The following is a 23,645-nucleotide window of genomic DNA, read 5'->3' on the forward strand; positions in this document are numbered from 1 at the left end:
AGGGGAAAAAGTTATGTCCACGATTTGACCATAATTTCCAACAAGAGAAAGCTAACAAAGCCAGAACTTAGAGATTCTAGAACTCTTCCTCCTTGCAGTGATCATGGTGTTATAAAAACAGGAGAAATTCTGAAAGTAGGAAGCACTTAAAGATTTGACAGTTTAACAAATAAAACCACAGTAGGTTAGACTTTCTCTGAAGAGTCGGTGGGGTGACAGTGGCAGGCTGTGGGGTGTACTTGTAAAGATGGGGTATCTTAAAATCTAGGTTGGTGTGATTTCCACTTTTTACCTACTAAAAGGGTACGGAAGAATATGGAAAGTGAAATGAATAAGAAAAAGATTATGCAAAGCGTAGTGAAGCAAACATTTAGCCGGCATTTAGCTGGCTCATGCCTGCAATCCTAGCTACTCAGTAGGCTGAGATCTGAGGATTGTGGCTTGAAGCCATGGTTTTCTTTCTTGCTTGTTGTTGTTTTTAATGTAATTATAATGTACTATGTGATTTTTGTTGTTGTTTCTTTGGTATGTTCATCCCCCACGGTATAGCCCCTGTTCTCACTGTATTTGATTCCAGTGCCCTCCATCTTGTGTATACATCTTTCTAATTTGGGGAGGGGAAGAGAAAAAACAAAATGTTTAAATAGGAATACAGGCTGACCCATTGTAACAATGAGATGTACAAGACACTATGTTGAAAACAAACTTTACAACTTTGCTGGGGAGTGAGGGGTAGTTGTGGAGGTGGGAGGGAAGGGATGGTAGGGGAAAAAACAAAGGAGGAGGCAACATGCACGATAGGAAATGTACTCATTACCTTGCTCATATAACTGTAACCCTTCTGTACAGTATTTTTACAATAGAAAGTACAAAAAAAGATGGGGTATCTTAGACTTAAAGCTATCTCTGTTACATCTCCACACTATGATTGGTGCTTGTATGATTCACCAAGGGGCAGAAAATAAATAGGAGGGAACCTTTACCGTGTCATCATTCAGGGATCCAAACTCATGTGATTTCGACAGATTTCTTAATCTCTTTGAGCCCCATTTTTCTCATCTGTATGACAGCATTGATAATAGTAACTGACTCACAGGGTGATTGTGAAAAGTGATTACATCTCAAAGATGTTTGGCTTATAACAAATGTGCGGGATATCGTAGCATAGCTCAGTACACTCCTGATGTCAAGGGATTCTGAACATCAGGATTAGCCAAGCATATCTGATACATTTCCAAGTGACTTCTTCTTGGCCCAGCCAAGGGCTGATGAAGTTTTCTCTCAGGTTACTGTCATACCTTAAGAGAAGGAAAATGAGCTCTGGTGCCTCTTGTTTTTCCTCTTTCTTTATTCTGTTTATAATGTCAGAGGCAGTCCTAGAAGGACTGGTTGTCATTCCAAACACCTTTTAAGTGTCATTCTCTGCCTAAGGACCACAGTCCCAGGCAGGAAATCCCCAAAATGCGGCACTTGCAGTAAACCATCAGCTAACACATGGTGCAGGCTTGTGTCAAGTAAGTCTGAGAGAGGTTTGCTAATAAATGCACTGCAGAGTGACTCCCACATAATTTCCTCTCCTCAGGGAATACTATCACTCCTATAGTTTCAGGGTTTGGAGGTTGGTTGGTTTGGGTTTTTTGTGCTAATCCTGGGACTTGAACTCAGGAACTGGGCACTGTCCCTAAGGTTTTATTTGTACTCTACTACCTGAGCCACAGCTCCACTTCCAACATATTTTAGTAGTTTGTTGAAGAGTCTCACAGACTTTCCTTCCCTGGGCTGATTTTGAACCATGATCCTGAGATTTTAGCCTCCTGAGTAGCTGGTATCACAGGCCTGAGTCACCAACACCCAGCTTAGTTCCCGTTTTTACATGCTGTAAGTGACTGCCTTCTACCTTCTGTTATCATGAACATTTCTGTTCTCCCATGATCTCCCTGTTTCTACCAAAGGAATTCAGCTCTTTTGAGACACACCAAATCTTGGGTTTCACAACAAGCCTAATTGGGTAGGTGCATGAATGAGACAAAGAGTAATGTAGGGAAGTTAAGAAACTCACAATCAATTCCTGAAAAAGCCCAGAAATAGCTCCCAGATCTCTTTCCATCCCTGGCTTCTCTACTTCCACCACTCTGGCTGTGATTTTTCTCTCTCCTCTATGTATCTCTGCCTCTCACTGCCCTGCAGGAGTCCAGGCCCTGACCAAGAGACACTCTGATGAGTAACAGGGTAGCCTTACTGCTAGAGTGACACAAAGAGCCAGGATTACTGCCTCTGGGAATACACATTGCCAGTATCATCAGTACAGTCATAGGGAAGGCTCGAACTCACCCTCACCTCTTCCTCTCCCCTCCCCATTGCTCACCTAGGCAACAGTCTTTTGTCAGGGGAACTAACGGTTGATTCAGTCCAGTTCTCTTTCATTACCTGTCTCATTCTAGAGCAACTTTTATATCCCATTGGGGCATTTTGCATTTACTGCCCCACCACCCTTGTTAAAGGAAGATGCCCCCAGTTAATGCTACAGTAGCAACTCAAGACAAAGGGAGCAAATACTTGTAGAAATAGTTTATAGGACTTCATTTTCCAGCATGCTTTTGTGAGAAATGGTAGGAACATGTGAATGTAAAATCTAAACTCAGGGTCCAACATGCAAGCTGGCATGGGCAGCATCATGATGCTCTTGCTCTCCCTAGTGGTGTTACAATGCAAAGTCAGTTTTTCTCCTCTTCACCTGCATCTTTTCTCTAGGTACACTGAGAGAAGATGCCAGCCAGGCTCTGGTGCCCTTAAGCATCATGCATCCTATCATATTGTTAGAGCTAAATTAGTGCACTCCTCTTTAGGTGTGACAAGGCTGTATTATGCAAATCTCCACCCCCTTTCTTTAGTCCCACCTCTAGACAGCCGCAAGGACCAATAACAGATATAAGTAACTGCATAACAATTTCATTATCCCCCAACATGGGCAAGCCATGAAAGCTAACACTGCTCCTGTCCTAAGGGCAAAATCATGGCTCAGGAAAAGTGCTAAGCTAAAGGTCTGGCTGTTTGGCTGTTCTTGGCATTGACCCCGTTTTCCAGGATTTGACATTCTGAACATACCCTACATAGATGCTGCTCCCTGGAGATCTTTGAATCAATGCCTCAGACTTTCAGTCTCCCAGAGCAATCTGGAGCCCCTTAGGAAGACCATCTAGGAAGGCTTTCCCTAAACCAGAGTTGATCACTAGCCTAACAACCACAAGGACACTTTCCAAGTTGTTTAGACTGTCCCTGAGGCATAGAATCTAGTTTGCAAAGACAGGCATCCATCCCAAATCAGCACACAATCTTTCCAGCTCACTCACAGGTAAGAAATAGGTTGTGGAGAAGGGAAAACATCGCCTTTGGCCCATATGCTATGCTGTAAAAGCCACCATCTATGTTTTGAGAAAATATAAAACTTTCTACCACTACAACAAAATACCTGAGAAAAACAACTCATAAGAAGACAAGTCTAAAATCTGTTCCCTTCAAAATCTGTTCTTAAATATTGCAAGATCCCAAACACACACACACACAAAAGAAGAAAAGTCTAACCAGGCATGTTGGCTCAATCTTGTCATCATAGTTACTTGGGAAGCAGAGACTGGAAGGACCACTATTCAAGGGTAGCCCAGGCAGAAAGTTAATGAGACCTTCATCTCACAATAAGCTAGGTAGAGAAACACTTCTGTGATCCCAGCTACCTAGGGTGCATAGATAGGGGAAATCGCAATCCAAGGCCAGCCGGGTCAAAAATGGGAGAAGCTACCCAGAAAATAACTGAAACAAAAGGAACTTGGGGGGTATGGCTCAAGTGGCCTAGCAATTACCTATCAAGCACAAGTCCCTGAGTGCACATGCAAGGAGAGAGAGAAGTGGGGGAGAGGAAGAAGAAATGGGAAGGTTATTCTGACTCTGTTTCAGAGGCTTGGACTCATGGCCCATTGGTCTGAGCTTATGGCAATGAGCAGATCATGGCAGGAGCACGTAATCAAGAAAACCTACTCATCTCACAGCCAGAAATCAAGAAAATGTTGGTGTCCCACAATTCCCTCTAAAGGCATGCTCCCAATGACCTAAAGACCTCTTATTATGCCCTCCTTCTAAAGATTCCACATACACACACAGCAGTCTCCTGGGGACCAAGCCATTAACACAGGGCCTTTAGAAACGCATATTTTCTACATAGAGTTTTAAGATTAACATTACTAATCTCTTTCGTTGACTTACAGAAATAAAATAATACTGAGTGTTTTCTTACATCTGGCTTTTTGTCCTCAGGGTCATGTTTGTCTCATGTATTTTCCTTTTTTCACCTTCAGAAATGCATACATTTGGTTTCTACAATGTGTTCTCCAAAGACTTTAAGTATCTTCTACCCTGGCAAATGCCCTTGACCAGCCTCTGTTTCCTCTGCTTTTAACTGGCTTCTTTCTTCCTGCCTCACTTTGGAAGTCTTTTTAAAAGGCAAAAGATCTAGAGATCCCTGAGAGATCTGAGGCATTATTTAGTTTGGCCAAAGGATGGTAGAAGACGCCTAAAGCAGATGCTTCCTGCAGAGTAGCCCCACAGAGCACTAGCCAAGAGGCGTAAGTAGGTTCACCTGAATACGTTTAGCTGATGAATTTTGTTTTGTTTTGTTTCATTTTGTTCCCTAGGTGTGCCTGAAGTGGAAGTGACTTGGTTCAGGAATAGAAGCAAACTGGGCTCCTCTCACCATCTGTATGAGGGCTCCTTGCTGCTCACAAATGTGTCCCTCTCCGATCAAGGCCTGTATTCCTGTAGAGCAGCCAATCTTCATGGTGAACTGACTGAGAACACCCAGCTCCTGATCTTAGGTAAAACCCCAGGGCTGTCATCTCAGCTGGACCTCACTGGTGGGAGGACTATCTAACCCACGCTCCACCTCCTCTTTGCCCCCCACTGAATTAGGACATAAATGGCAAATTTGGTATCTTTCTCCTCACCTTCAGTCCTACCAACAGAAAATATAGACTTTGGGACCAAGTAAACATGAATTTGAAACATCTCTAACTATATGACCTTGGCAAATTAATTCATAGCTAAAGGAATTCTCCTCCTCCTCCTCCTCCTCCTCCTCCTCCTCCTCCTCCTCCTCCTCCTCCTCCTCCTCCTCCTCCTCCTCCTCCTCCTCTTCCTCCTCCTCCTCTTCCTTCTTCTTCTTCTTCTTCTTCTTCTTCTTCTTCTTCTTCTTCTTCTTCTTCTTCTTCTTCTTCTTCTTCTTCTTCTTCTTCTTCTTCTTCTTCTTCTTCTTCTTCTTCTTCTTCATACAAAAAGATGGAAAGGCAGTTGTCTATGAAATCAGGTTTGCGTTTCACGTCTGAACAAGGCAGTACAGGCTGATTCACTAATGAAGGTCCTACTCCCCAAACCTGGTATGTAGCACAAAACATTAATCAGGACATTGTTTGCATTAAAGGGCTGAATTTTCCAGTGGGTAATCATCAGGGAAACTCAGTCAAGGGCAAACAAGGACGACGGCCCTGATTAATTAAACATCTGCACTGGGGCTAAAAGCAAGACTCACCCTGTTGATTGTACAAGAGCTATTGATATTAATGCCACACCTGGAACTGGGAAACAATGTTAGCTAAAATCCACTCTGTACTGAAAGATCAGCGTTCAGGGCATAGCAAGTTATATCTTATGAATTATTTCAGCTTCTTTCAGTGTCACTAGGTGTCAGAGATTCTGGGAAGGTGATGGTGTGCATAACTTATCTCTTCAAACCTGTGAGCTAGCCTTGCAGCACAGGTCAAATATGGTAGCAGGGAAAGTTGATTCTAGGTATCTAGGAAGGCATTCCTTGGAGGAGGCCAAGACATGAACAAAGGTAGGATTCCTGAGGCTGTGAGAATGCCCACCCCTGCCCACCCCTTCTTCTTCTTCTTCTTCTTCTTCTTCTTCTTCTTCTTCTTCTTCTTCTTCTTCTTCTTCTTCTTCTTCTTCTTCTTCTTCTTCTTCTTCTTCTTCTTCTTCTTCTCCTCCTCCTCCTCCTCCTCCTCCTCCTCCTCCTCCTCCTCCTCCTCCTCCTCCTCCTCCTCCTCCTCCTCCTCCTCCTCCTCCTCCTCCTCCTCCTCCTCCTCCTCCTCCTCCTCCTTCTTCTTCTTCTTCTTCCTCTTCTTTTTCCTCTTCCTCTTCGTCTCCTTCTCTTCTTCCTCCTTCTCTTTCTCCTCCTTCTTCTCTCCTCTTTTCCTTCTCCTTCTTCTATTTTGTTAGCTTATTTTGGTTTTTTTTTTGTATTTTGTGTTTTTTATCATGCTGGGCTTTGAACTCCAGGGTCTCATCCTTACTAACATGCTCTTCCACTTAATCCATGACTCCTTTCTTTTTGCTTTTTATTTTATTTTTCAAATAGGCTCTCCACGCACTTTTGCCCTTGAAGGCAAGCCTTCAAGTATGAGCCTCTTATCTTCACTTCCTGAGTAGCTGGGATTACAGTAGTACATCCCTGCACCCAGATAAAGCTATTATTCTTAACTCTTTCACACTAATGATTTCTTTGAGGAGGAGATTAAAATTGTAGTACCTTCTTCAAAGAATCGGCAGTGCAGAATTTTTCCTACAAATCCAGGAAGGTTATAGTAAACATAATGTCTCCACATGCATGTCCCAAGTGTAAGAATTGTTTATTAAAGAATCTAGCATACTTTCTGGCATACAGTAGATACTCAGAAATAATTGCCAGACAACTATTTACCAGCTGCTGCTCAGGGGTGGCTCATCCATTTTGCAGGTTGCAAACTTTTCTGCTTTCCTTCCCACTGAGTCTAGTAGTTGGTGAGATAGAGTTCTTTACAAAGCTTTATTTTGAGAGTGTTCCTGCTTTTTTAAACAAAGCAATTATTAGAGTACTTATGCTAGCTTTTTCACCAAGAGAAAGCTGTCATTCTAGGGGAAGGAGGGAAGGAAAATGTGAGAAATAATAATTACATGCCCCACACACATTCATAAACATACATTACTGACTTCCTCAGAGGAAAGTAATTAAACTTTACACTTCTATTTTCACACCCAAAGTTGATATGATACCAAAACCCAGGTTCTCTCACCCCTGCCCACTCAGAGTAGAGTTTAGAGGCCCAGCTTGGATGAAACCCCATGGGTACAGAAACCTCCAACCATCATAGGAAGCCACAGAAAACTGGCTCAGAGAAAGAAGGATGTCATTTGTTTTGCATTGGGTTTCATGTGGCTGGGCTGTTGGTCTGGAGCCTAGAGCCCAGGGACTTTTGCCCCACTGAGTTACAGTGCTTACTGATGGCTTCTTTCTCCCTAATAACACTTCCTTGTTGTCTCTACTAACAGAGATGAAAGCCTAAAGATGGTCACTGCTACTGTGGCGGCATTGCCAGTGAAGTGTGTGTGTGTGTGTGTGTGTGTGTGTGTGTGTGTGTGTGTGTGTGTGTGTGTGTGTGTGTGTGTGTGTGCTGTGAGCCAGTTCTAATTTTATTCCAACTCTAATACAGTGTGATTGTGAACATGGTGTTCATAGAGCATGAAGTCTTCCCCATTTTAATCAAATACGATGGGAGGGGGGAATATTAAGGGTCAACTTTAGAGCTTTTCTTGATCATAAGTCTTAGTTTCTTAACCAGATGCTAATGACTCACACCTGTAATTCTAACTACTCAGGAGACTAAGATTCAGAGAATAATGGTTGATGCTTAGTCAGACAAAAAAGTCTGACAGACTCCATCTCCAAACTAACCAGCAAAAAAATGGTATGAAGACATGAGCCAAGTGGTAGACCAACAAAGAGAACAAATATAAGGCACTGAGTTCAAACCCTGGTGGTGGCAAAAATAAAAAGGTTGGCTTCTTAAAGATGATTTATTTTCATAGCTAACATTAGGAACATGGGAAAAATGTCTATGTTATCAGTAAAAAAAAAATGGCATAAGAGAGGGATATAAAGCTAAACTTCATGCCAATTCTGTGATTTAACTATAGTATGAAGGCTTGAAGTATAATGAAACAAACATACATTTCTTCATAGTGATTAGATGAATATCCATTAAGTGTTACCTGTAAGTCTATGTCAGCTGGACACTAGTAGAGTTTTAGGAGTAATGTAAGAGCCAATCTCTCCCCCTAGAGAATTTACACTTTCACTGGGAAGACCAAGCGCACTGAACCAAAGTGAGAAATCCCAAAAAAGCTATAAGACATGGGTAGGGACTGATTTTTGGCCCAGGGAGAATAGCTTGTTTTACAGATGGAGCATAGCCCCTTTTTGCTTTCAGTAAATAATCAAAGCCTTCTTGAGTTTCAAGAATGAACATTACAGAGGTCAGGAGGAAGAGAGACCAGTTTTGAGTAAACTATCATCATCAGTTCCCAAAATCATGGTATCCAAAAGAAAAGAGACATTGGAAAGGAACCCATTTTACCGATGAAGAAATAAGCCCCCCCCCCAAAAAAAGAAGAAAGAAGCCCAATGGGCTTAAGTGACAGGCAGAGCCATAGTTTAAAACCAAGGGTTACTGGATCCAAGCAGTCATGGGCACCTTTTAAAGAGAGTTCTTTAAAAACTGTATTTCATGAATAGCTGTGTAATCTCAAGATGATGATCTTTGACAAGCAAAGGCAGAGGTGTATTTCTGAAGTAGACTGGCTTCCACTGATGCTTATTTACCACCTGTAACAAGTGCTAAGGACATGGTAGGGTCCTTGCCATAACTTGTTAAGATGGCCATCCGTTACAAAAGCAATATTTTTGCTCTTCATTCCACTTCCATAAGTGCACTGGAGAATAAGCAGCAGCTGGCCTGGGAAGTGGGAACAGCAGTGCCTCAGCAGACACAGGTCAAGGAGCAAAGGGATGCTGCTACCTCCCTGGGAGTGTGGGCAGCCTTCCGCTAGTGGGCTCAGTGTGTGCTGCCCTTTCGTTTGTTCACTGGATATAACAAGTGGCTATAGCTTCCATTTCTAGTTCTGGTTAACTTGGTCTCTGATGGCTTAAGCCCTGACTCTTTGTAAGATTTTGAATAATCAAGCATCCCATAGTCCTATTTGTCAAAGTCCTACTTAGGCATAAAAATCCATGACAAAATAAAATAATTTTACAACTGGATTTTTCCCATAAGGGAAAAAAATGACAGGAGAGGAGAGGGAGTAGTTGAGAAAGAATAATATAGGTGGAATAAGTATGAGCAAAGTATATTAATGCATGTTACAAATGTCACAATGAAATTCTTTTAAGTAATACATTTTTGCTAACAAAAAGTTAAGGAAAAAGAGAGGGATGGAGGGAGGAAAGGAAAGGAAAGAAGGAGGGAGGAAGGGAGGGAGGGAGGGAGGGAGCGAGGGAGGGAGCGAGGGAGAGAGGGGGAGAAAGAAAGAAAAAGGTCCACTCACAAAATCTTTTAAGTAAGAAATCTTTGAGGAGTATTTCTGTGGGAACAATAATGAAGTCTTTCACTATGAAGGATGGTATAAGAGTTAAATGAAAACTATTAATCTCACGGCTTAGTGTAGAGTAAATGCTAAAGTTGCCTTTTAAAATGTGTCTTTAAAATAATATGGTTTAATTTATCTACAAAGTTATAAGGATCCAATGTTGCTATGGTTTAAAATGATATAAAGTAAGGAACTCCTGAAATTAATGTGCCTGTATCTTATGAGTTACCTTGTTCATTCAGGCATCATAAATTTCCCTTGCTAAGTTGATCATCTCTATAGGAAAAATGATATTAAGATCAATAATAACAATAATAATAATGCCTTCTCATACACACACATACATGCCTACCATTTCTCTCTCCCTGACACCCCTTATTACAGCCTGTGTGCTTTAACCTCCTGATTCACCATCTGTCTTCTTACAGATCCCCCTCAAGTCCCTACACAGTTGGAAGACATCAGAGCCTTGCTCTCAGCCACTGGACCGAACCTTCCTTCGGTGCTGACATCTCCTTTGGGAACACAGCTGGTCCTGGATCCTGGGAATTCTGCACTCCTTGGTGAGTCCAACCCTCCGAAACATTGGGCAAAAATCCAGGGCTGGACAGGATTTATGGATGGGTGACTGCTTGCAGGTGGGAGGGAGGCAGCGGTGGGGGGTGGCCAACAGGAAATCACTAAATTGCCTACAGAATCCAGACTCACCAGTGGAAACTTGGCTGACTTTCCACATGAGGTGAGTGCAGCTCTTAGTCTGGACTCTATAGCTTGTCTAGATTCCAATATGGCCCCTTTCTGAGTCCTCTTGGGCTGATGCCACAGCCCAGATCCTTTCCATCAGGATGACTTACTGAACTTGGAAGATCACTCCTTTATACCTGCCCCCTCTTGCTTACTATTTCCCAGTGTCCCAGCCCACCCCCACACCTTCCTTCCACTGAGAGAGAGAGAGAGAGAGAGAGAGAGAGAGAGAGAGAGAGAGAGAGAGAGAGAGAGAGAGAGAGAGAGAGAGAGAGTTATAATCAGCTTTCAAGGATAAAACTATGGGGTCAGCACACTCTAAATGCCAGTGAATCTGTCTGGACCAGCTTTCTATAGGCAGAGCATAAAGCCAAGCAAACTCCTAAGGACAAAACCTCCCTGACATTAAGCACTGGAGACTTTCACCACTTTTCTCTATGTGCTGGTGCCCTCTGACAACAAGAAATTGTACATCCAAACCCTATGTCCCTCACGCCACAATCATGGAGATGCTAGGAGTCTTCTCGCCAGATCCTTTTCTTCCAAAGGCCTGAGGTATAAGAGGCAGGGTGTACGTGTGTGGGGACAAGGATTATATGGGAGATCTCTGTACCTTTCTCTGTTCCTCAGTTATGCTGTGAATCTAAAAAAATCATAATAATGAAAGCTTTTTTAAATCTTCACACCAACTATATTAACCAAAGTGTTGATCATTTCTAATAGCTACATTTATTCCCTTGGCTCCAAGTTTAAAGTATCTTCATTCTTCTATCTACCATTTAGCAAGGAACAAAGGCCAGTTGATTACCAGTGACACTGGTGAGGAGTTATCAACATGGAGAGGAGCCTTGTGAATTTAGAATTTGAGAGCACAAAGATTACCTTCAGTGATTGTTATGATCTGAATTTAGTGAAGAATCCTCCTAGCTTATCAGCATATGGAGAAAGCTTCTGATTTCTTTATTTCTGATCTGGGTAAAAGACACAGATCCATTTAATAAATCATTCTATTCTGTTTCCCATAACTGACAAAAGCTTGGCATTAAATTTTTCCATATCACGCTGATCAGAATTCACAGAAGTTTCGAGTTGCATAGTTTCTTTGGCTTCCAAATGATAAACTTATTCCAAATTAAGTGTGTGCATTGTGAATTTCTTTACTTTAGACTCATCACTCTGAAAGCTTACCATAACTGTTCATCATAGCCTAGTAACTAGCAAAATGTACTGCAATTGTTTATTTTCAAGTTGAATGACTGGTTGGGGTCACTCAGGTGCCATTCTCTATGCTGGAAAAGTCAATCTGCTCGTATTTTTTTCCATCATAGCTTTACTTTTTTTCTCTCTTATTCTGGAATAATATTTTGTCTCATTTTAGCCATGGGCAATAAGAATTTATTGTGCTTTATGCTGCTGCATTCCATTACTAGTTTATGGCATTTGGCTACCTTGGGCTGGCATTTAAATCTAACAGCTAAAATCACCTTAATATCCAGTCTACAACCAGACCACTCCATGTAAATGAAACAGGGAGTCAGTATTCATAAAGTCCCTGAATGTAACTGCCTGGGCAAAATGAACTCTAGTGGAGAACATCAGCATTGTGCCTGCGCTATAGAAGTAGGGGAATTCTACCTGGAATTATGGAAATAAATTAGGAAATTATATGAAATATCAGGACTCTCAGAAGTAGATTATTTGAAACAGGTGGCTCAAGCCTATCCCAGCTACTTGGGGAGTACAGATAGGAAGATTGTGGTCCAAGCCCAACCTGGGCAAAAAGTCAGGTCACAAAACTGTATCTTTACCAATAGCTAGCACACGGTGATACACACCTGTTATCCAAGCAATACAGGAAGATACAAATAGGAGGATCACAGTCCAGTCAAGTTTGGGCATAAAAGAAGACCCTCTCTCAAAAATTAACCAACACAAAAAGGGTTTACCACACAAGTGGTACACCACCACCGATCTTACAATTGTGAGGGTCTCAGTACCACAAAATAAGATGGATTATTTGGATCAAGCAAAAGCTTCTATGATGCTTTGAAACGAAGTACAAAGGATGGATGAGACTGAAAAAGCCGAAAGGGGGGAAAATGAGTACTCAATGGTTAAAAATAACACCATGAATTCTTTTTTTTCTTTTTTTTTTAATTGTGAAAATACTGTACAGAGGGGTTACAATTACATGGGTAAGATAATGAGTACATTTCTTATCAAGCATTGTAGCCTCCTCCTTTGTTTCCCCTTCCCATCCCATCCTCCCCCTGGCCCCCCAACCCAATCCTCCCCGCCCCCCCCCACCAAAGTTGTAAAGTTCATTTTTGACATAACGACTTGTACATCTCATTGTTGCAATGGGTCCACCTGTATCCCTATTTAAACGATTTGTTTTTTCCCTTCCCCTCCACAAATTATACCAACATTAAATACAGTGAAAGCAGGGTTATACTGTGGGGGAGGGACATACAAAGCAAAAAAGAAATCATCTTATAAATGTGTTAGAAACAATCCCATGAAAGAAAAAAAAAACATTTGAATACATATCTTAGGGTTCATTTCCTCACCTTATCTGACCTTTTCTGCTTGACTCAGACATATACTAGATATTGCAAATAAGGGAAACCATAGGACCTATGTTTCTTTGGGCCTGGCTTACTTCACTTAATATAATTTTTTCCAAGTCTTTCTATTTCCTAACAAATGGAGCAATGTCATTCTTTCTGATGGAGGCATAGAATTCTATTGGCAACACCATGAATTCTGAGACAACAATGTGCAAGATTTCCAGGCACCAGTAGCTAATGCTTGTAATCGTAGCTACTCAGGAGGCTGAAATCTAAGGATCACGGTTCAAAGCCAGCCCAGGCACTCTATGAGACATTTAGCTCCAATTAATAATCCACCAGAAAACTGGAAGTGAAGCTGTGGCTCCAAGTGCTAGCCAAGAAGAGCTCATGATTAGTGCACAGGCCCTGGGTTCAAGCCCCAACAACACCCCCCCCTCAAAAAAAGGTGTTTTGTTTTGTTTTGAGCCAACCCTGTTTTGACTAGTAAATGGTGAGATTCTGGTATGTGCATTTAAAGGTCAGTTGACTAACAGATCCATGGTCCTGGTGCATGTCATGTTTCTATAGCCCAGGCACAGTAACACACTGACCATGATTCTCTCATTTCACAAAAGCAAGGGGAGAAGTGAAATTTGGGGAACTTTGAAGTAATATCTCAGAAGTAAACACTTCTTTTGTGAGTCAAGAATCTATATTCCAGAAATGGACATGTTATTTATCAGACACAGTGGCACGGATTTCACTTCAACAAACACATGGCTACAGCTTTGAGGAAGGAATGAGGACTGGGCAGCATGCACACAAGCCTTTCTGCACTTCACTCTCTATTAATGTAAAATGGAAATCTGGGGCCTTGAGTCCCTTGTTCACATAGTCTTGGCTGTGTGACTGAGGTGCAAAAAATAGTCACTGAGGCCTCTGCCCTGTCACATGGAGCCAACATAACAAGAGCCTTTGTCCTAGGTAAGCCATGTGCTAATTCTTGAGTTCTTTTGTTTACAGCTGTCCTCTTTGCCAGCTGCTCTGGAGAGCAAAGCCAGTGCCCTCAGCCACCATCACCGTCAGTGGTCCAGACACCTAGTGTGAGAGCAAAGGCATCGCAGGCTTCCCTGAGCCTATATTATTTTTTCAGATTTTAGATATTTTGGGAGGGGATGACCAAGACCTAAAACTAATATTTCTCATAGTACTCATTTATTGTGAGCACTGATTTTTTTGAATAACTTTTGTTGGAGTTTTTACTATATAGCAACAGATCTTCATTGCACAGCAATTTAAAATTGAAGCCAAAGAAGAATATGAAAAATGCCTATAATGAGACCAAATCCTGAGATCATCAGTGTAAAATAGCTTGTTCCTAGACATTAATATGTATCGATTTTTATTTGAAATGAAATACTCTATATATTGCTTGTATTTCTTCATTTGATTATATTTGACAAATAGCTTTCCATATTGCTGTTCTTCTATTATTTTATTAGTTAGTTAGTTAGTGGGTGTATGTAGTACTAGGGACTAACTCAGGACCTTGTGTAAGCATTCTACCAGTTAAACCATGTCACTAGTCCCTTTTTGCTTTGGTTATTTTCAAGGTAAGGTCTTATGTATGTCCCAGTCTAAGCTGCAGTCCTCCTACTTGTATTTCCCTGTGTCACTGGGTAGGATAGGTACACACCACCATGCCCACACAGTGTGCTTCCTCTATAGCTAGGCTAACAGGCATGTAGCACTGCACCCAGAAAGTAGATGAGATGGAACCTCATGTTCTTGTTATTTTTTCCTGTTATGTGTACCATTCTCTTACCTTTAACCAAAAGTCTCAAAATTTATCTCCCATTGTGTGTGTGTATGTGTATGTGTGCACGCATGCTCACATGAGCACCAGTACTAGGGCTTTTTAAATGTTTTTTTATTGTAAAAATAGTGTACAGAGGGGTTACAGTTACATGAGTAAGATAATGATTACATTTCCTATCGAGTATTGTTACCTCCTCCTTTGTTTTTCTTTTTTTTTTATTGTGAAAATACTGTACAGAGGGGTTACAATTACATGGGCAAGATAATGAGTACATTTCTTATCAAGCATTGTAGCCTCCTCCTTTGTTTTCCCTTCCCATCCCATCCTCCCCCCGGCCCCCCAAACCAATCCTCCCCGTCCCCCCCCCCACCAAAGTTGTAAAGTTCATTTTCGACATAGTGTCTTATACATCTCATTGTTACAATGGGTCAATCTGTATCCTTGTCTCAGCATTTTGTTATTCCCTTCCCAAATTATAAAATGTCAAATACAGTGACAACAGGAGTTATACCATAGGAGAAGAACATACAAGAGAAAGAGCCTGAGGTCTTTTGCTCTAGGCTGGCATGCTACCACCTGCACTTCTGGCTTTTTGGTGTTTAATTGGAGATAAGTGTGTTGCAGACTATCTTTCCTGGTCTGGCTTTGAACCACAATCCTTAGATTTCAGCCACTTGAGTAGCTAGGATTATAGACATGAGCAACTAGCATTCAGCTTGTCTTGTGTTTTGTTCTAGAAGTTCTATAATTGCCTGTGATTATTTTATGATTAGGTCTGTAATTTGAGTTAGATTTTTGCATATGATGAGAGCTACATTGTAAAGTTCATTGTATGCATTTGGATACCCAACTTGCCTCTCATTGTTGAAAAGATTATCCTTTCTCCACTTAATTGCCTGAATTAAATGTCAACAATATATGTATGATATATATATATATATATATTTACATAACACCCCATTCCACCTAATATTCTAGGAATCATAAGATTTTCCAATTTGGCTGTTAAGAACAGGTACCATTTTCCTACCATTTATTTACAAATTTAGGCACTGGTGTGTCCATTTCTCTGCGGTAATTCTTTCTCCTGCCTCAGGTAGTTTTTAACATGCATGCACTGAGTTGCATTCTTCTGAATGACTATACAAGGGAATCTTCTGAAGATTTCCAAAACCCATTGTAACTAAAATTGTATTTGAGTTAAACCTGTTCAACTGCTGATGTATTGTTTGTCACCGCATTCACCCCACAGAGACAGGATTTAATATTGCAAGAGAGACCCTTTAGCCTAAGATACTTTCTATCTGGTCCTGTATAGAAAAATCTTAAGCAACTCCAGATCTTATCCCTCCATCTTACCATTACCAAGTGTTTTGCACAGTGGTGACCATACATTCTGTTTCTAAGAATCACACTCTTCCATTGTATCACTGAGATAAGCATTCTGCCCTATGGCAAAGACTCTGGAAAGACCCAAAAAAAGGAAGGGGGAAGTAGAGATTACCTACAGGAAGTCAGAAGAGAAAGAAAAAACTCTAAAGAAAAAAAAAAGATCCTATGTGTTTGGGGTTGGAGGGTTTTTGTTGTTGTTGTTGTTGTTCTTTGTTGTTTTCAGAATTGCATAGCTTCAGTTGGCTCTAGAATTTAAAAATGTATAACTATTTGGAGCTTAGGAAAAGCAGTTCTCCCCTTTCCCCAGCATATCTTACTTAGATCCAGTGCCTAAGTAAGAGTGTCTTGTATAGTAGATGCACAAGATTTGGCTGGCCCGCTCACTTTATGACTCTCCTTTGTAAATGAACACTTTTCACAATGCTGCTAGAGACCCACCTCCCAGCCCCATGGAAAACCAACTAGCATCAGCCTTTCCTCAGGCCATGTGAGCTCCCAAAAGCAGGGAGGCTCCTGGGGTAATTCCCACCCCCATCTGCAGAGTAAGGCCTTCTCATAAAGAAAGCCATTGTGACTGGCTCTTCTCCCATTCAGGGTTCACAGGGTACAGCACCAGAGCTGTACCTTTCAGATGCAGGGCTTGTATGTGTAGCAGCTCCTCTTCTCAGAACCCCCACAAACCCTGAAAGGCCCAGCAATGAGGCAAAGGCTCACAGGCTGCAATCAGGCAGTGGTGTTTTCATTTTGATCACCTGAGAGAGACTACTGGCCCTTTCTCTGTGCTTATTTCTCTGCATTTGAATTGCAGAGCCCTGCTCACTTGAGATGTCTCTGCTTCAAGCAATGATGCTCTGGTTGATCTAAAATCTCATACTAAAACCTTCTCCAGCACTAAGTTAGTACTGGTCATTCCAACAAATACTGCAACATTGGCTCCTAAAATATACAAGACTCAGATCTGGAATCTAAAGTTGTCACTCATAGCACTCACATGAAAGTCCCTTAAAACAGGGGGGAATCCATCAGAAACAGCTCAGTAAATATTGATATTCAAAGTTATAATGGATAGCATGTACCTTCCTAATAAAGTGAAGACAGTGTTTCCTAGAGAAGCCCATTTACTCCTTCAGCAAATAGTTGAGTGCCTACTATGAGCAAAGCACCAGCCTCAGACCAGAAGTATATAATTAATATGCACAAACCTAGTCTTCATTCATTTATTCTTTGAAGAATTCATTCTCTCAAAAAAGATAAACCTTCTTCCTCTTTTGTAGTTCAATTATAATGCAGGTACTTGTAGTCTGGTAGGAAAGCACTAGAAGCACAATGAAGCCTTGGTAATCTGAGGATGTGTAGCAAGACAGCTGCCCTGGTTAGAGCTTGGGCAAGTTCTTCTGAGGAAAGACCTTACTACAAGATCAGAAGAGAGGGTAGAAGTAATCCAGGTGAAGAGATAGAAAAGCACCACAGGCAGAAGGACCAACAGGGGGCTGTAACAAGAAAACATGAGTCCTGGAGGACCTTGATTGTGGGAACTCAAGGAGACTAACATATGAAGCTGAAGCAATGTGGGAGCAAATTGCTAGCATTCTGAGTACCATGGTAAGACTTTTGCATTTTATTGGAAATTGCACCATGAAGTGTTGGAATGGTTTTAAAACTGGGGGAGAAACATCTTCGTACGGGTATTCTTAAGAGAGATGAGTATCATCAAAATCCCAACATCATTCTTCACCAAGATAGAGAAAACAATCCAAAAAAATCATATAAAACCACAAAAGACCTTGAGTAGCCAAAGCAATTTTGAGCAAAAAGAAAGCAATACAGGAGGCATCACAATTCCAGATCTCAAACTTTACTACAGAGCTATAACAACACCTTGGTACTGACATAAATAACGGCCTGGAGACCAATGGAATAGACTGGAAGACCCAGAAATAAACCCATATACTTATAGTCATCTAATATTTGACAAGGGAACAAAAAATATACCTTGGGAAAAAGACTGCCTCTTCAATAATTGATATTGGGAAAACAAGACATCCATATGTAGAAGACTAAAATTGGATCTCTGGTTGTCATCTTGCACAAATATCAACTCAAAATGGATCAAAGACCTCACCAATCTGACCTGAAACTTTGAAACTACTAGAAAAAAAGGGGTAGGAGAAACATTAGAACTTATTGGCATAGACAGGAATTTTCTGAAGATAGTTCCAGTGGCTCAGCTAACCGAAGAGAAACTTGACAAATGGGATTGTATCAAACTAAAAAGTTTCTGTACAGTAAAGGGCATAGTTACTAAACTAAAAAGACAGCCAACAGATTGGCCAACAAGGGCCAAAATATCCAGAATATGCAAGGAGTTCAAGGAAATAAATATACTCCCCCCCAAATTAATAACCTAATCAATAAATGGGCAAAGAAACTAAATAGAGACTTCTCAGAAGAAGTAAGAATAGTTAATAAACACATAAAGAAATGCTCATCACTGGTCATAAAGGAAATGCAAATCAAAACAACATTGAGATTCTGCCAAGCACTGATGATTCATACATATAATCTTAGCTACCTAGGAGATCTGAAGATCTCAATTCAAATCCAGCCTGAGAAGGAAAGTCCAAAAGATTCCTATCTCCAATTAAATGCCAATAAATAAATAAATACTGAAGTAAAGTTGTGGTTCAAATGATAGAGCATTAGCCTTGAGCAATAAAGTTCAGGGACAGCACCCAGGCCTTGAGTTCCTGCCCCAGGACTAGTACAAAAAAAAAAAATTGCGATTCTACCTCACTCTTGTAAGACAGGCCAGCATAGAGAATTCAAAAAATAATAAATGTGGCAAAAATGGAACTCTATTACATTGTTGGTGAGAATGTAAACTAGTACAAGCACTCAGAAAGTCAGTTTGGAGGTTCCTTAGAAAATCTAAACATAGCACTATCTTATCATCCAGTGATAGTACTCTTGGGAAGATTATTACAAGTCAGGATACAGTAAAAAAACATTTGCACAACCTTATTCATTACTGCACTATTCACAATAGTCAAATTATGGAAGTAGCCCAGGTGCCCTACAATGGATGAGTGGATCCAAAAAATATATATGTCCAATGGAATTTTACTCATCCATTAGAATCATACTTTATAATTTGCAAGAAAATGGATGCTAACTCAAGTAAGTCAACTTCAGAAAGACAAACAGTATGTGTTTTTTCTCATATGTAGAAGCTAGATATAAAAAACAACTGTGCATAATAACATATGCAGGGCTCTGTGCATTTACACACAGACTGACTAAAAGATGGTATACTTAGGGGAGAAATCCAAAGGTGTAATTCCTCTGAACAACTAATGTACTGCTTATCAAAATGAATACCAAGAAGTGGAAACATTTTTGGGGGGAGACACACAAATGGAGGGGAAAGAATAAGCAAATGCAATCATGATATTCAATGTACATTATGTAGAAAAAAAATTTTGAGGTAGAGATGGGAGAGGGAAATTGGGAGAAAACAAAGGAAGGGGTGTCATTGACTAAGGAGCATTATACTTCCAACCTAACGTGTGGAAGTGTAACCCCTTTATACAACTACATCATCATCATCAATATTATCATAGAAAGAGAGATGAGTGTTGTGTATATGAGAATGCAAGCTGAGATGAACTAGTCCAGAGATTCTCTGAGAACATAATCCTTTCTACAAATAGGAAGGAAAGTATCACAGGCACAGACAGGACATGACATATCTAGTATGTTTCACAAACAACAAAGAGGCCAAGATAGCTAGAGTGGGAGCATAGTAGGAGGATCTGAGGAGGAGGGGCAGAGAGAAGACCAGAGCGGCAACAAGGTAAAGGGCAAATTGTATAAAGCCTTGTAAATGGTCACATTAAAACAGCAGTGAGAGAAAAATCTATAAATGTCCAAATTTATAAACAGACCCAATATTGCGCTGAGCATCATGAACTTTTCCAAGATTAGGCAAAAGCAGGCAGAAGTGATTTCTTTTATTGGAAACCATGTGGCCAACTAAATTCTATGTCGCTGACTCTAGTAAACCAGAGGCTTATCAGGCTGGCTCTGGTACAAGCCAATATTGCTGACTTAATTTGACTCACATGTGTTGGGCACCTGCTCTGTCTACCTGGCCCTGAGCTGCTGCAGGCACGTGCCTGGCCATTTCCTTCATCTCACAAGAGGGTCCCACTTGGACAATACAGCCACCTGAGGAGTTAAAAAAAAATCAGAAAGACCAATTAAGTCAGAATCTCTGAGGGCAGGGATAAGAATCTGTACTCTAAAAAGTTGGTTCTCAGGGCTTAAGTGGTCTTTAAAAGTCACTTTCCTATCCCCACCTACACATGTAGAATGGGAAAATGACATGCTTTATCATTTTGAAGATTTTAGGCTAAGATTTAAGGTTCTTTGTTCTTCAGACCTAGCCTCTGCATCCAACCTTCCATCTTAGTCCTGTATCAAATAATTTCTCCATTCCTGTCAGGCTTCTCCCAACTTTTTTTCATTTAAATTTTATTATAAAGGTGATATACACATGGGTTATAGTTATTACCTAAGTCAAGAAATAAGTGCATTTCCTTTTGAATGGTGCTACCCCATCCCTCCTTTTCCCCCCCCACACACACACCCTCCTCAACCCCTCAGGTGTAAAGTTCATTTCCAATATAGTGTCTAGTGAGTATCATTCCTGAATTGGTTCACCTTTTAGTGCCTTGAGCTCCTGTGACTTGCTCACTTTGAATATCTTCTCCTGGCCCTGTCCTCTCTAGATAAACCTTTTAGATCTTTCAAGCCCTCTGTGAAGTCTCCTTAGCATCCTCCTTACCTAGAGTAATCATTCTCTGCTCCATCCCCTGAAGTGTCTAGACCAGGGTCAAGCAAACTTTTTCTGTAAAGGATCAGACAGCAAACGTTTCAAGTGTTGTGTGCTTTAGGGTTTCTGTGGCAAGTTCTTAACTCCGCAATTACAGCCTGAAAGCAGCCCTAGACACTATATAAACAAATGAGTGTGCATGTGTTCTAATAAAACTTGATTTAGAGAAGCGGATCTTTAGGCCATAGTTTGCCAAACTCTGCTGTAGGTCATTGATGTGACATTTGGCCTATTCTTCCCTTGTATTATTGGAGATACTTCATATCTGTGTGGTGTTTCCTAGCTAGATTATAAGTCCTAAAGAGAGAAGAGTGTGTGTGTGTGTGTGTGTGTGTGTGTGTGTGTGTGTGTGTGTGTGTGTGTGTGTGTATTCTCAAAAAAAATGAACCAGAACTTGGTAAAAGGCCTTGATTTGACTCCTCTTGAGTCATTTCCATCTCTCATTTCTATTCTAACTGCAGCTTTATCATGTGTCCCATCTACCTCCACCCTCACCTCACAAAGCACATTTCCCAAACCTCCTAGTGTACATTGGACCAGGCACTTCCTAAGTCTGGGGGCTGAGGAAATGTGCATTGTGACATCAGTGAGCCTCTTCAGCCACATCTGTTGTGAAGCAAATTTCCATCATGATCCTGTGGGAGCCCATGACCATCAGCACTTCCTTACCAAAGATAGCTGTGAGAACAGCCAGTCCTGTGGTCAAAGGTCAGGTGAAACTTCATCCACAGTGAGGACCCACCCCAGAGCTGCCAAGGAAAGTGATGCAGAGGAAGGGCAAGGCAACCATGAAGGGCAGGAGTAGCATCCTTGACGAGGAGCGGGAAAGGAAGAAAGATATTTACCCTGATCCTTTTCAAAGAAACACGAGTTGGCATCTGTTTCCTCATTTAGAATGGGAGGCTGAGGGTTTATGTCACAAGGAAAATGTTTTGAATTTTCTAAAGCCTTGCTCACAAAACCTGTTTTCACTGTTGGTATAATTTGTGGAGGGGAAGGGAAAAAACAAATTGTTTAAATAGGGATACAGGTGGACCCATTGCAACAATGAGACGAACAAGTCGTTATGTCCAAAAAACGAACTTTACAACTTTGGTGCGGGCGGGGCTGGTGGGGAGGGGGGGGAATGGATGGTAAGGAAAAACAAAGGAGGAGGCAACAATGCTTGATAAGAAATGGACTCATTTCCTTGCTCGTGTAATTGTAACCCCTCTGTACGGTATTTTCATAATAAAAAACTTATTAATAAAAAAAGAATATATTTGTTGTAAAGAAGAAAGATCAGCATTCTGAGTTACTCATGGCACATGTTTATGTACTTTTGTCCTTTATTTTTGTTTGTTTCTTTTGGGTTTTTTTGGCCTGCTTTTTTAAGTGGCGATTCCTAAGTAGAGAATAGGGACTGCTAGAAGCTCTAGAGCATATATAGTACAAAATCAAATCAGTATTTCAGAGGGCATTTATGAGGAAGCCACAGGAAAAAAGTACAGCAGTTCTTTGGACAGGAGTACACATCCATAAATATAAAAAGACACCAGAGCATAAGTGACACTTAAAATAGTTGGACAGAGAGAATAAGGCAGTAAATCTCCTTGCCTAGCCACTGTTCCAGGCCATAGCAAGCATGCAGGCAGGCGCTTATTTTAAGACTCAAGATAGGAAATGGGAACCTTGAGAAAACTGACTCGCACTTGCTCCTGCCCTTTCCTGGCACTGGGACACAATTCCCAGGCCTGAGTGCCTTCCTCACCAGATCTACAGGAATGACGTAAATGAGTTTCAGGTCCCTGAAAATAGTTAGGTATTAAAAGCCCATCAGTGGGAAAAGGAGGAACTCTACATTTATCCTAATCCTTCCTCAATGCTGAAATGGTTCTTGAAAATGTTCACTCTTATCTGTGTTCTCTATGGTTATGTGGGGTTTGAAAGGCAGTGTTACAGCAATTACAGACTGTCTACAGAGTCTCTGTCTCTGTAGAAGAGAAAGGGCAGGACTGTGGCCAAAGACCTCTGTGACCTGTGAAAGAAGAGACAGATCTTCTTGCTTCTATCTCTAGACAATTTTGTAGAAACACCTTGGTGACAAGACCTATTTCCAAATTCTCAGCATCTGGTTCCTCCTTTATAATGAAAACATCCCACCTGCAGAATTAATTAGAGTGAGCATTCAGTGAAAAGCCACACACAATGTGCCCAGTGTAGTAATACTAAATATAAACTGAATGCTAAGGTAAGTTAATTTTTTGCCTATATTACATCCTTCCTTGTTCTCTTTTTTAAAAACTATGAGAGTTTTGCTAACTTCTCTATCTCCTATAGCCTATCAATACAAATCTTAGAAAGCAGAGCAGGCCAAAAGTAAGCCAGGTCAAAGGAAGAAAATGATGATAGTAATTACACTCTACTTCATGAGATACAGCCTAGTAATATGTCTGTCTGCACAAAAGTCTTTCATCTTTCACCTTTAGCACCTTATCTCTGGAAGGCATGTAGAAAGACAAGATCAACTCCAAAAAATACTATTCTATTAAGAACCTTTTTATGTGAAAAATCCATTGTAATTATTGAATTCTTCATTTCTCTGTTGGCAGCACAGCTCAGAAATAATGAGCTCCTTGTACATTTTGTTGCCAAGGAGATAAGCCCAAAAATTTCATTCAAGACCCTTCTAGAACCTGGCAGAGATCTTTGTGTATAATGTATGACTCTTTGAAGTGGCGTCGAGAGAGATAAACCAGCACAGGCCTGTGTATCTGTTGTCTTGCCAGCTTCCTAAGCCCAAAAAAAGAATTTA

The 23,645-nt window shown here is 40.9% G+C and overlaps 1 protein-coding gene across 2 annotated transcripts in view; it reads left to right on the plus strand.

Annotated features, from left to right (window-relative positions):
• The window catches only part of Adamtsl1 (ADAMTS like 1), a 393,459-nt gene that overhangs the window by 342,173 nt on the left and 27,641 nt on the right, over nucleotides 1-23,645 (plus strand). For both annotated transcript variants that reach the window (XM_070007848.1, XM_070007857.1), the window contains 2 exons: nucleotides 4,686-4,865; nucleotides 9,879-10,013. In XM_070007848.1, the coding sequence (XP_069863949.1) occupies nucleotides 4,686-4,865; nucleotides 9,879-10,013 (315 nt within the window). The remainder of the gene's footprint in view (nucleotides 1-4,685; nucleotides 4,866-9,878; nucleotides 10,014-23,645) is intronic.

The sequence above is a fragment of the Dipodomys merriami genome, unplaced genomic scaffold (genome assembly GCF_024711535.1).
Source record: "Dipodomys merriami isolate MVZ:Mamm:240054 unplaced genomic scaffold, mDipMer1.0.p SCAF_11, whole genome shotgun sequence".
NCBI lineage: Eukaryota > Metazoa > Chordata > Mammalia > Rodentia > Heteromyidae > Dipodomys > Dipodomys merriami.